Raw genomic sequence first — 15046 nt, forward strand, 5'->3', positions numbered from 1 at the left:
ACACTCACACAGTACATACACAGTACACACTACACACAGTACATACACAGTACACACTACACACAGTACACACACACTACACACAGTACACACTACACACAGTACACACACAGTACACACTACACACACACTCACACAGTACATACACAGTACACACTACACACAGTACACACACAGTACACACTACACACACACTCACACAGTACACACACACGCTCACACACACACTCACACAAACACACGCACGCACACACACAGTACACACACACACACACACACACACACACAGTACTCACACAGTACATACACAGCACTCACACAGCACACACACAGTACACACCCACCCACTCACACACACACACACACACACACACAAACACACACACACACACACACACACACACACTCTCACACACACACACACACAGACACACACACACACACACACAGACACACACACACACACACACACACACACACACACACACACACACACACACACACACACACACACACACAGACACACACACAACACCTGCTATTCCAGATGAGGGCTCTGTTCTATAAGTTGGTCCCTGAGCTCCAGGGCCTAGTTATATGTTGTTTCCTGTGTGGTGTTTTGAGGTAGTTACAGTTGAAGTCGGAAATGTACATACACCTTAGCCAAATACATTTAAACTCAGTTTTTCACCATTTCTGACATTTAGTCCCAGTAGAAATTCCCTGTCTTAGGTCAGTTAGGGTCACCAATTTATTTTAAGAATGTGAAATGTTAGAATAATAGTGGAGAGAATGATTTATTTCAGCTTTTATTTCTTCCATCACATTCCCAGTGGGTCAGAAGTTTACATACACTCAATTAGTATTTGGTAGCATTGCCTTTAAATTGTTTAACTTGGTCAAACGTTTAGGATAGCCTTCCACAAGCTTCCCACAATAAGTTGGGTGAATTTTGGCCCATTCCTCCTGACAGAGCTGGTGTAACTGAGTCAGGTTTGTAGGCCTCCTTGCTCACAGTTCAGCTCACGCATTTTCTTTAGGATTTGAGGTCAGGGCTTTGTGATGGCCACTCCAATACCTTGACTTTGTTGTCCTTAAGCCATTTTACCACAACTTTGGAAGTATGCTTGGGGTCATTGTCCATTTGGAAGGCCCATTTGTGACCAAGCTTTAACTTCCTGACTGATGTCTTGAGATGTTGCTTCAATATATCCACGTAATTTTCTTTCCTCATGATGCCATCTATTTTGTGAAGTGCACCAATCCCTCCTGCAGCAAAGCACCCCCACAACATGATGCTGACACCTCCGTGCTTCATGGTTGGGATGGTGTTCTTCAGCTTGCAAGCCCCCCCTTTTTCCTCCAAACATGATGATGGTCATTATGGCCAAACAGTTCTATTTTTGTTTCATCAGACCAGAGGACATTTCTCCAAAAAGTACGATCTTTGTCCCTGTGTGCAGTTTGCTTTTTTATGGCGGTTTTGGAGCAGTGGCTTCTTCCTTGCTGAGCAGCCTTTCAGGTTACGTCGATATAGGACTCGTTTCACTGTGGATATAGATACTTTTGTACCTGTTTCCTCCAGCATCTTCACAAGGTCCTTTGCTGTTGTTCTGGGATTGATTTGCACTTTTCTCACCAAAGTACGTTCATCTCTAGGAGACAGAACGCGTCTCCATCCTGAACGGTATGACGGCTGCGTGGTCCCATGGTGTTTATATTTGCGTACTATTGTTTGTACAGGTGAACGTGGTACCTTCAGGTGTTTGGAAATTGCTCCCAAGGATGAACCAAACTTGTGGAGGTCTACAATTTTTTTTCTGAGGTCTTGGCTGATTTCTTTAGATTTTCCCATGATGTCAAGCAAAGAGGCACTGAGTTTGAAGGTAGGCCTTAAAACACATCCACAGGTACACCTCCAATTGACTCAAATTATGTGAATTAGCCTATCAGAAGCTTCTAAAGCCATGACATAATTTTCTGGAATTTTCCAAGCTGTTTAAAGGCACAGTCAACTTCTGACCCACTGGAATTGTGATACAGTGAATTAAAAGTGAAATAATCTGTATGTAATCAATTGTTGGAAAAATAACTTGTGTCATGCACAAAGTAGATGTCCTAATCGACTCGCCAAAACTATAGTTTGTTAACAAGAAATTTGTGGAGTGGTTGAAAAATGAGTTTTAATGACTCCAACCTAAGTGTATGTAAACTAGTTTTAATGACTCCAACCTAAGTGTATGTAAACTAGTTTTAATGACTCCAACCTAAGTGTGTGTAAACTAGTTTTAATGACTCCCAACCTAAGTGTATGTAAACGAGTTTTAATGACTCCAACCTAAGTGTATGTAAACTAGTTTTAATGACTCCAACCTAAGTGTGTGTAAACTAGTTTTAATGACTCCAACCTAAGTGTATGTAAACTAGTTTTAATGACTCCCAACCTAAGTGTATGTAAACAAGTTTTAATGACTCCAACCTAAGTGTATGTAAACTAGTTTTAATGACTCCAACCTAAGTGTATGTAAACTAGTTTTAATGACTCCAACCTAAGTGTATGTAAACTAGTTTTAATGACTCCAACCTAAGTGTATGTAAACTAGTTTTAATGACTCCAACCTAAGTGTATGTAAACTAGTTTTAATGACTCCAGCCTAAGTGTATGTAAACTAGTTTTAATGACTCCAACCTAAGTGTGTGTAAACTAGTTTTAATGACTCCAACCTAAGTGTATGTAAACTAGTTTTAATGACTCCCAACCTAAGTGTATGTAAACGAGTTTTAATGACTCCAACCTAAGTGTATGTAAACTAGTTTTAATGACTCCAACCTAAGTGTATGTAAACTAGTTTTAATGACTCCAACCTAAGTGTATGTAAACTAGTTTTAATGACTCCAACCTAAGTGTATGTAAACTAGTTTTAATGACTCCAACCTAAGTGTATGTAAACTTCCCACTGCAGCCGTATGTGTTGTTCACATGCACCAGGCCAGTGAAGTGCTGATCTTGCCAGCCCTTCCCAACAGGGCAATATAAACTGTCTGTTTAATGTGTGATGGGTGTATAGTATAGCAGTGTTTCCCAACTCCAGTCCTCCAGTACCCCCAACAGCCCAACTCCAGTCCTCCTGTACCCCCAACAGCCAAACTCCAGTCCTCCTGTACCCCCAACAGCCCAACTCCAGTCCTCCTGTACCCCCAACAGCCCAACTCCAGTCCTCCCGTACCCCCAACAGCCCAACTCCAGTCCTCCAGTACACCCAACAGCCCAACTCCAGTCCTCCTGTACCCCCAACAGCCCAACTCCAGTCCTCCCGTACCCCCAACAGCCCAACTCCAGTCCTCCTGTACCCCCAACAGCCCAACTCCAGTCCTCCTGTACCCCCAACTGACCTGATACCTGTAGAGAACCATTCACACTGACCTGATACCTACAGAGAACCATTCACACTGACCTGATACCTGTAGAGAACCATTCACACTGACCTGATACCTACAGAGAACCATTCACACTGACCTGATACCTGTAGAGAACCATTCACACTGACCTGATACCTACAGAGAACCATTCACACTGACCTGATACCTACAGATAACCATTCACACTGACCTGATACCTACAGAGATCCATTCACACTGACCTGATACCTACAGAGAACCATTCACACTGACCTGATACCTACAGAGAACCATTCACACTGACCTGATACCCACAGAGAACCATTCACACTGACCTGATACCTACAGAGAACCATTCACACTGACCTGATACCTACAGAGATTCATTCACTCAGACCTGCTACCTGTATTTTGGGCACAGGGTCTGTGGAAATGCAGGAGTGATAACCCCAAGCGTCTTACAGACACGCCAAAAGCTGCTCTAAAGGAGCTGGCATGGTGTGTTAGTGTGATCTTTGTCTGGGTAGGAAATGGGTATTTCTGGTTCCACCCAAGGCAAAAGCAGCCTCAGCTGTTCCTGTGCAATACGCACTCACATTCCACAACATAGTCAAACTCAATACATCTAGACAGCAAACAAATAGTCCCACCTACATTCATCTGATATCATCCCACCTCCCCCTCAATAACCTCCCCAACATGATGATACATTCATCTGATATCATCCCACCTCCCCCTCAATAACCTCCCCAACATGATGATACATTCATCTGATATCATCCCACCTCCCCCTCAATAACCTCCCCAACATGATGATACATTCATCTGATATCATCCCACCTCCCCCTCAATAACCTCCCCAACATGGTGATACATTCATCTGATATCATCGACCCTCAATAACCTCCCCAACATGATGATACATTCATCTGATATCATCCCACCTCCCCCTCAATAACCTCCCCAACATGGTGATACATTCATCTGATATCATCCCCCTCAATAACCTCCCCAACATGGTGATACATTCATCTGATACCATCCCCCTCAATAACCTCCCCAACATGGTGATACATTCATCTGATATCATCCCCCTCAATAACCTCCCCAACATGATGATACATTCATCTGATATCATCCCCCTCAATAACCTCCCCAACATGGTGATACATTCATCTGATATCATCCCACCTCCCCCTCAATAACCTCCCCAACATGGTGATACATTCATCTGATATCATCCCACCTCCCCCTCAATAACCTCCCCAACATGGACACTACCACATTATGGCAATAATCAACCCTGTGATAAAATGATTATTCTAGTGCTGAGTATTGCTGTGGTCCTGGTGAAAACCCTATGGGTCCTGGTTATAACCCCCTGGGTCCTGGTTAACAACCCTCTGGGTCCTGGTTATAACCCTCTGGGTCCTGGTTAACAACCATCTGGGTCCTGGTTATAACCCTATGGGTCCTGGTGAAACCCTCTGGGTCCTGGTGAACAACCCTCTGGGTCCTGGTTAACAACCCTCTGGGTCCTGGTTATAACCCTCTGGGTCTTGGTCAACAGCCCTATGCGTCCTGGTCAACAACCCTCTGGGTCCTGGTCAACAACCCTATTGGTCCTGGTCAACAACCCCTCTGGGTCCTGGTCAACAACCCTATGGGTCCTGGTCAACAACCCTATTGGTCCTGGTCAACAACCCCTATGGTTCCTGGTCAAAACCCCTCTGGGTCCTGGTCAAAACCCCTCTGGGACCTGGTCAGCAACCCTCTGGGTCCTGGTTAACAACCCTCTGGGTCCTGGTTATAACCCTCTGGGTCCTGGTTAACAACCCTCTGGATCCTGGTCAACAACCCTCTGGGTCCTGGTTAACAACCTTCTGGGTCCTGGTTATAACCCTCTGGGTCCTGGTTAACAACCCTCTGGGTCCTGGTCAAAACCCTCTGGGTCCTGGTAAACAACCCTCTGGGTCCTGGTTAACAACCCTCTGCGTCCTGGTCAACAACCCTCTGGGTCCTGGTCAACAACCCTCTGGGTCCTGGTTAACAACCCTCTGAGTCCTGGCCAACAACCCTCTGGGTCCTAGTTAACAACCCTCTGGGTCCTGGTCAACAACCCTCTGGGTCCTGGTTAACAACCTTCTGGGTCCTGGTTAACAACCCTCTGGGTCCTGGTGAAACCCTATGGGTCCTGGTTAACAACCCTATGGGTCCTGGTCAAAACCCTCTTGGTCCTGGTTAACAACCCTCTGGGTCCTGGTCAACAACCCTTATGGGTCCTGTTCAAAGCCCTCTGGGTCCTGGTTAACAACCCTATGGGTCCTGGTGAACAACCCTCTGGGTCCTAGACAACAACCCTTATGGGTCCTGGTTATAACCCTCTTGGTCCTGGTCAAAACCCTATAGGTCCTGGTCAAAACCCTCTGGGTCCTGGTTAACAACCCTCTGGGTCCTGGTTAACAACCCTCTGGGTCATGGTCAACAACCCTCTGGGTCCTGGTCAACAACCCTCTGGGTCCTGGTCAACAACCCTCTGGGTCCTGGTTAACAACCCTCTGGGTCCTGGTCAAAACCCCTCTGGGTCCTGGTCAAAACCCCTCTGGGTCCTGGTTATAACCCTCTGGGTCCTGGTTAACAACCCTATGGGTGCTGGTCAAAACCCTCTGGGTCCTGGTGAAACCCTATGGGTCCTGGTCAAAACCCTCTTGGTCCTGGTGAACAACTCTCTGGGTCCTGGTTAACAACCTTCTGGGTCCTGGTTAACAACCCTCTGGGTCCTGGTTAACAACCCTTATGGGTCCTGTTCAAAGCCCTCTGGGTCCTGGTGAACAACCCTATGTGTCCTGGTCAACATCCCTATGGGTCCTGGTTAACAACCCTATGGGTGCTGGTCAAAACCCTCTTGGTCCTGGTTAACTTCCCTATGTGTCCTGGTCAAAAACCCTATGGGTCCTGGTCAAAACCCTCTTGGTCCTGGTTAACAACCCTCTGTGTCTTGGTCAACAACCGTTATGGGTCCTGTTCAAAGACCCCTGGGTCCTGGTTAACAACCCTATGGGTCCTGGTGAACAACCCTCTGGGTCCTGGTTATAACCCTCTGGGTCCTGGTCAAAACCCTATAGGTCCTGGTCAAAACCCTCTGGGTCCTGGTTAACAACCCTCTGGGTCCTGGTTAACAACCCTCTGGGTCATGGTCAACAACCCTCTGGGTCCTGGTCAACAAGCCTCTGGGTCCTGGACAACAACCCTCTGGGTCCTGGTTAACAACCCTCTGGGTCCTGGTCAACAACCCTCTGGGTCCTGGTCAACAACCCTCTGGGTCCTGGTCAAAACCCCTCTGGGTCCTGGTCAAAACCCCTCTGGGTCCTGGTTATAACCCTCTGGGTCCTGGTCAAAACCCCTCTGGGTCCTGGTCAAAACCCCTCTGGGTCCTGGTTATAACCCTCTGGGTCCTGGTTAACAACCCTATGGGTGCTGGTCAAAACCCTCTGGGTCCTGGTGAAACCCTATGGGTCCTGGTTAACAACCCTATTGGTCCTGGTCAAAACCCTCTTGGTCCTGGTGAACAACTCTCTGGGTCCTGGTTAACAACCTTCTGGGTCCTGGTTAACAACCCTCTGGGTCCTGGTTAACAACCCTTATGGGTCCTGTTCAAAGCCCTCTGGGTCCTGGTGAACAACCCTATGTGTCCTGGTCAACAACCCTATGGGTCCTGGTTAACAACCCTATGGGTGCTGGTCAAAACCCTCTTGGTCCTGGTTAACTTCCCTATGTGTCTTGGTCAACAACCGTTATGGGTCCTGTTCAAAGACCCATGGGTCCTGGTGAACAACCCTCTGGGTCCTGGTTAACAACCCTCTGGGTCCTGGTCAACAACCCCCTGGGTCCTGGTCAAAACCCCTCTGGGTCCTGGTCAAAACCCCTCTGGGTCCTGTTGAACAACCCTATGGGTCCTGGTCAACATCCCTATGGGTCCTGGTTAACAACCCTATGAGTGCTGGTCAAAACCCTCTTGGTCCTGGTGAACAACTCTCTGGGTCCTGGTTAACAACCCTCTTGGTCCTGGTCAACAACCCTCTGGGTCCTGGTTAACAACCCTCTGGGTCCTGGTCAACAACCCTCTGGGTCCTGGTTAACAACCCTCTGGGTCCTGTTCAACAACCCTTATGGTTCCTGTTCAATACCCTCTTGGTCCTGGTCAACAACCCTATGGGTCCTGGTCAAAACCCTCTTGGTCCTTGTTAACAACCCTCTGTGTCCTGGTCAACAACCCTTATGGGTCCTGTTCAAAGCCCTCTGGGTCCTGGTTAACAACCCTATGGGTCCTGGTGAACAACCCTCTGGGTCCTGGTTAACAACCCTATGGGTGCTGGTCAAAACCCTATGGGTCCTGGTTAACAACCTTCTGGGTCCTGGTTAACAACCCTCTGGGTCCTGGTCAACAACCCTGATGGGTCCTGTTCAAAGCCCTCTTGGTCCTGGTTAACAACCTTCTGGGTCCTGGTTAACAACCCTCTGGGTCCTGGTCAACAACCCTCTGGGTCCTGGTTAACAACCCTCTGGGTCCTGGTCAACAACCCTCTGGGTCCTGGTTAACAACCCTCTGGGTCCTGTTCAACAACCCTTATGGGTCCTGTTCAATACCCTCTGGGTCCTGGTTAACAACCCTATGTGTCCTGGTGAACAACCCTGTGGGTCCTGGACAACAACCCTCTGGGTCCTGGTTAACAACCCTCTGGGTCCTGGTCAACAACCCTCTGGGTCCTGTTCAACAACCCTTATGGGTCCTGTTCAATACCCTCTGGGTCCTGGTTAACAACCCTATGTGTCCTGGTGAACAACCCTATGGGTCCTGGACAACAACCCTTATGGGTCCTGTTCAAAGCCCTCTGGGTCCTGGTCAAAACCCTGAGGGTCCTGGTCAAAACCCTATGGGTCCTGGTGAAAACCCTCTGGGTCCTGGTTAACATCCCTCTGGGTCCTGGTCAACAGCCATCTGGGTCCTGGTTATAACCCTCTGGGTCCTGGTTAACAACCCACTGGGTCCTGGTCAACAACCCTCTGGGTCCTGGTTAACATCCCTCTGGGTCCTGGTCAACAGCCATCTGGGTCCTGGTTATAACCCTCTGGGTCCTGGTTAACATCCCTCTGGGTCCTGGTCAACAGCCATCTGGGTCCTGGTTATAACCCTCTGGGTCCTGGTTAACAACCCACTGGGTCCTGGTCAACAACCCTATGGGTCCTGGTTAACAACCCTCTGGGTCCTGGTTAACAACCCTCTGGGTCCTGGTTAACAACCCTATGGGTCCTGGTTAACAACCCTATGGGTGGGGTGGACAGGGGGGGTGGGGGGTTTCAGTGTAAAGCAGAAACCTGTTGACTTGTGCTGGGCATGCTTTTGTTCTGCTGTGCCAACGTCTTTTTGTTGTGATTTGATTCGCCACTTGATCACACACCCCAGGTGGCTGTGATGACGTACGTTTTCTGTGTGGTGCCATGCTCTGCTCAGTCAACACCTACTGTTCTATGTCTGCTGACTCATTTAGACCGGAAAGGGCCGTAGGACACACACTCACACGCACGCACGCACACACACACACACACACACACACACACACACACACACACACACACACACACACACACACACACACACACACACACACACACACACACACACACACACACCGGCCCCAGTGCTGTAGGAGACAGTAGATGTATTAGAAGGGCTCAGGCTCCACCCAGTGCATCTATGAAATGAGGCCCTGTACTCCCTCCAATTGAGGCCCCGTACCTCCTCCAAATGAGGCCCTGTACCTCCTCCAATTGAGGCCCTGTACCCCCTCCAAATGAGGCCCTGTACCTCCTCCAAATGAGGCCCTTATACCTCCTCCAAATGAGGCCCTTATACTCCCTCCAATTGAGGCCCCGTACCTCCTCCAAATGAGGCCCTGTACCTCCTCCAATTGAGGCCCTGTACCTCCTCCAAATGAGGCCCTGTACCTCCTCCAAATGAGGCCCTTATACCCCTCCAAATGAGGCCCTTATACCCCCTCCAATTGAGGCCCTGTACCTCCTCCAATTGAGGCCCTGTACCTCCTCCAAATGAGGCCCTGTACCTCCTCCAAATGAGGCCCTTATACCCCTCCAAATGAGACCTTGTACCTCCTCCAAATGAGGCCCTGTACCCCCTCCAAATGAGACCCTGTTCCCCTCCAAATGAGGCCCTGTACCCCGTCCAAATGAGACCCTGTACCCCCTCCAAATGAGGCCCTGTACCTCCTCCAATTGAGGCCCTGTACCCCCTCCAAATGAGGCCCTGTACCCCCTCCAAATGAGGCACTATGCCATCAACAGCAAGATCAACATTTGATTTGAGTGTGTGTGTGTGTGTGTGTGTGTGTGTGTGTGTGTGTGTGTGTGTGTGTGTGTGTGTGTGTGTGTGTGTGTGTGTGTGTGTGTGTGTGTGTGTGTGTGTAACCCTCTATGTTTTCTCTCCTCAGTCAGGGCTGGTGTACACGGAGGAGGAATGGGAGAGAGAATGGAACGAGCTGCTGAAACTAGCTTCTAGTGAACCACGTACACACAGCAGCAAGAACAACAACAATACTGTAGGGTGAGTATCACACACACACACACACACACACACACACACACACACACACACACACACACACACACACACACACACAACGGAGAGCAGTGAGCACCAAACTAGTTTACTGTTGGATAGCTGAGTTATGAGACTGTCATGGGTCATTGACTACTAGATCAGTTATGATGGTGTCTATAGGTCAATACCAGATCAGTTATGATGGTGTCTATAGGTCAATATCAGATCAGTTATGATGGTGTCTATAGGTCAATACCAGATCAGTTATGATGGTGTCTGGTTGATGTCTGTATAAAGCCCTGACTATGGTGTCTATAGGTCAATACCAGATCAGTTATGATGGTGTCTATAGGTCAATAACAGATCAGTTATGATGTTGTCTATAGGTCAATATCAGATCAGTTATGATGGTGTCTATGGGCCAATCAGATCACACCTGCTAAAGCAGGATGCTAGGTTATGTAAAAGACTATGGACTCTGAGGAGTTGTCATGGGCCATGATTCACACACAGACACACACACACAGACACACACACACAGACACACACACACACACACACACACACAGATACACACACACAGATACACACACTTGACATTTAAATATCAGCCAACATTAGAGGTATATATTTTTAAATGTTTACCCAGTAGATCTAAATGGTTTGTGAGTGTCTGACAGGGATTGTGTCTCGACGCAGGGTGGATAACTCAGAGGACCCTGTGTATGAGAGTCTGGAGGAGTTTCATGTGTTTGTCCTGGCTCACGTGCTGCGTCGACCAATCATAGTGGTGGCTGACACCATGCTACGGGACTCAGGGGGAGAGGGTGAGTACACACACCATGCTACGGGACTCAGGGGGAGAGGGGGAGTACACACACCATGCTATGGGACTCAGGGGGAGAAGGTGAGTACACACGCCATGCTACGGGACTCAGGGGGAGTGGGTGAGTACACACGCCATGCTACGGGACTCAGGGGGAGAGGGGGAGTACACAGGCCATGCTACGGGACTCAGGGGGAGAGGGTGAGTACACACACCATGCTACGGGACTCAGGGGGAGAAGGTGAGTACACACGCCATGCTACGGGACTCAGGGGGAGAGGGTGAGTACACACGCCATGCTACGGGACTCAGGGGGAGAGGGTGAGTACACATGCCATGCTACGGGACTCAGGGTGAGAGGGGGAGTACACAGGCCATGCTACGGGACTCAGGGGGAGAGGGTGAGTACACACACCATGCTACGGGACTCAGGGGGAGAGGGTGAGTACACACACCATGCTACGGGACTCAGGGGGAGAGGGTGAGTACACACACCATGCTACGGGACTCAGGGGGAGAGGGTGAGTACACACGCCATGCTACGGGACTCAGGGGGAGAGGGTGAGTACACACGCCATGCTACGGGACTCAGGGGGAGAGGGGGAGTAAACACACCATGCTACGGGACTCAGGGGGAGAGGGTGAGTACACACGCCATGCTACATACTGCAGAGAACCATTGCAGTGGTGGCTAGATGCTACATACTGCAGAGACCCATTATAGTGGTGGCTAGATGCTACGTACTGCAGAGACCCATTATAGTGGTGGTTAGATGCTAGGTGCTCAGAGACCCATTGTAGTGGTGGCTAGATGCTCCATACTGCAGAGACCCATTGTAGTGGTGGCTAGATGCTACATACTGCAGAGACCCATTGTAGTGGTGGCTAGATGCTACGTACTGCAGAGACCCATTGTAGTGGTGGTTAGATGCTACGTACTGCAGAGACCCATTGTAGTGGTGGTTAGATGCTATGTACTGCAGAGACCCATTGTAGTGGTGTCTAGATGCTAGGTGCTCAGAGACCCATTGTAGTGGTGGCTAGATGCTACGTACTGCAGAGACCCATTGTAGTGGTGGCTAGATGCTAGGTGCTCAGACACCCATTGTAGTTGTGGCTAGATGCTAGGTGCTCAGAGACTCAGTAAGATGCTCGAATCCCAGAGCAGGAGAAGGTGAAAAATCTGCTGATGTGCCCTTGAGCAAGGCACTTAACCCTAATTGCCTGAGGGTCACCGTTACCAATGGCAGTCCCTGGCCGTGACCCCACTCTCCCAGGTGGTCTCAGGCGGAGTTGGAATAAGCAAAACATTTATAAAAAAATATCATCAAATTCACACATGTATTAATACACACTTGTACGATGTGTGAAATAGGACAAATATAGGTATCCACCAAAATTATTATTAATCATTATGAATCATTATGAATTATTATGAATTATTATGAACTATTATACATTATTCTGAATTATTATGAATTATTATAAATTATTCTGAATTATTATGAATTATTATGAATTATTATGAATTATTATGAATTATTATGAATTATTATGAATTATTATGAATTAATATGAATTATTATGAATTATTATGAATTATTATGAATTATTATAAATTATTCTGAATTATTCTGAATTATTCTGAATTATTATAAATTATTCTGAATTATTCTGAATTATTATGAATTATTCTGAATTATTCTGAATTATTATGAATTATTCTGAATTATTCTGAATTATTATGAATTATTCTGAATGATTATTATTATTACATATTCACACCAGAGACGTACCTGCTCACAAAACCCAAAGAAGAAGAACGGTCCGACTCAAGAGTCACGTATCTAGAGAGTTCGAGAGGACATTTTAGGTTTCTGCATTATGATGCGTTTATATGACATGACATTGCATGGCAGCCATGTTAGCTCCCCATGGGCAACATGGACCGATAGCGGTTCACATCATTCTCAGGAATTTTTAACAACGCTATGTACAAGATTTCAAATTCTTGTCGTAAATGGATATACGGAATGCTCAAAGGCACTAACATGGCGTCCAAAAGCTCTGGCCCAACTCTTTAGACATATGACTCTGGTAAGACTCATTTGCATAAATCGAACTACTCTCATTCCTAGATGGGGCAAACGGAGAACTTTCAGACTGGGCCTTTCATCTCAACCTCTAACTGCCTGACCTCTTCTCCCCTCCCCCAGCATTTGCCCCCATCCCGTTTGGAGGGCTGTACCTGCCCCTGGAGGTGCCTCCTAACCTGTGCCACTGCTCCCCCCTGGTCCTAGCTTACGACCAGGCACACTTCTCTGCCCTGGTGTCCATGGAGCAGAAGGACCAGCACCAAGAACAAGGTAAGACAGACGACTGGAAGTTGACTGAGGATGTCCTAATATGTATACCGTAACTCATAATGTGACTGGGAATGTTCTAATATGTATACCATAACCCCTAAGGAGACTGAGGATGTCCTAATATGTATACCGTAACTCCTAAGGGGACTGAGGATGTCCTAATATGTATACCGTAACTCCTAAGGGGACTGAGGATGTCCTAATATGTATACCGTAACTCCTAAGTTGACTGAGGATGTCCTAATATGTATACCGTAACTCCTAGGGGGACTGAGGATGTCCTAATATGTATACCGTAACTCGTAAGGGGACTGAGGATGTCCTAATATGTATACCGTAACTCCTAGGGGGACTGAGGATGTCCTAATATGTATACCGTAACTCGTAAGGGGACTGAGGATGTTCTAATATGTATACCGTAGCTCCTAAGTTGACTGAGGATGTCCTAATATGTATACCGTAACCCCTAATGGGACTGAGGATGTCCTAATATGTATACCGTAACTCCTAAGGGGACTGAGGATGTCCTAATATGTATACCGTAACTCGTAAGGGGACTGAGGATGTCCTAATATGTATACCGAAACTCCTAAGGGGACTGAGGATGTCCTAATATGTATACCGTAGCTCCTAAGTTGACTGAGGATGTCCTAATATGTATACCGTAACTCCTAATGTGACTGAGGATGTCCTAAAACGTATACCATGGCTCCATAAGGTGACTGAGGATGTCCTAATATGTGTACCGTAACTCTTAAATTGACTGAGGATGTCCTAACATGTATACCGTAACACCTAATGTGCCTGAGGATGTACTAAAACGTATACTATGGTTCCATAAGGTGACTGAGGATGTCCTAAATAGTGTACCGGGACTGCTTAGGTAACTGAGGAAGTCCGGAAATGTATCCCGTTTACACCAAGGTGTCTGAAGATGTCTTAAAGTGGATTCCTACCAGTGGAGGCTGGTGAGAGGAGCTATAGGAGGACGGGCTCATTGTAATGGCTGGAATGGAATCAATAGAACGCTATCAAACACATCAAACACATGGAAACCATGGAAACCACATGTTTGACTTCGTTCCTTTTTATTCCATTCCAGCCATTACAATGAGCCCGTCCTCCTATAGCTCCTCCCACCAGCCTCCACTGATTCCTATTGTTCAAACCTAATCTCCATGTTATGTAGATGAAGCAGGTAGACAGACATACAGTCTGTTATGTAGAGGAAGCAGGTAGACAGACATACAGTCTGTTATCTAGAGGAAGCAGGTAGACAGACATGCAGTCTGTTATCTAGAGGAAGCAGGTAGACAGACATACAGTCTGTAATCTAGAGGAAGCAGGTAGACAGACATACAGTCTGTTATCTAGAGGAAGCAGGTAGACAGACATACAGTCTGTTATCTAGAGGAAGCAGGTAGACAGACAGACAGTCTGTTATCTAGAGGAAGCAGGTAGACAGACAGACAGTCTGTTATGTAGATGAAGCAGGTAGCTACAGGGCTGGCTACACTAGAGAGTCCCTTTGTGTTAGTCTGCCCTCTGTGGGCCTTTTTTCATCCTGACTGGCTCCTTTCACCCTCCGTCCCTACCTCCCCTCCTTTCACCCTCCCTCCCTACCTCCCCTCCTTTCACCCTCCCTACCTCCCCTCCTTTCACCCTCCCTCCCTACCTCCCCTCCTTTCACCCTCCCTCCCTCCCTCCCTCCCCTCCTTTCACCCTCCCTCCCTACCTCCCCTCCTTTCACCCTCCCTCCCTCCCTCCCCTCCTTTCACCCTCCCTCCCTACTTCCCCTCCTTTCCTCGTCCCTTCCCTTCCTTCATCTCTCCCTCCTTC

General features: G+C 47.8%; 1 protein-coding gene across 1 annotated transcript in view; it reads left to right on the plus strand.

The window, feature by feature from the left end:
- Positions 1-15046, plus strand: part of LOC139411791 (OTU domain-containing protein 7A-like) — a 97975-nt gene that overhangs the window by 63157 nt on the left and 19772 nt on the right. The window contains exons 8-10 of the mRNA XM_071158536.1: positions 9906-10018; positions 10715-10842; positions 13058-13207. Coding sequence (XP_071014637.1) covers positions 9906-10018; positions 10715-10842; positions 13058-13207 — 391 coding nt within the window. The remainder of the gene's footprint in view (positions 1-9905; positions 10019-10714; positions 10843-13057; positions 13208-15046) is intronic.

This window comes from Oncorhynchus clarkii, chromosome 6 (genome assembly GCF_045791955.1).
Source record: "Oncorhynchus clarkii lewisi isolate Uvic-CL-2024 chromosome 6, UVic_Ocla_1.0, whole genome shotgun sequence".
Taxonomy (NCBI): domain Eukaryota; kingdom Metazoa; phylum Chordata; class Actinopteri; order Salmoniformes; family Salmonidae; genus Oncorhynchus; species Oncorhynchus clarkii.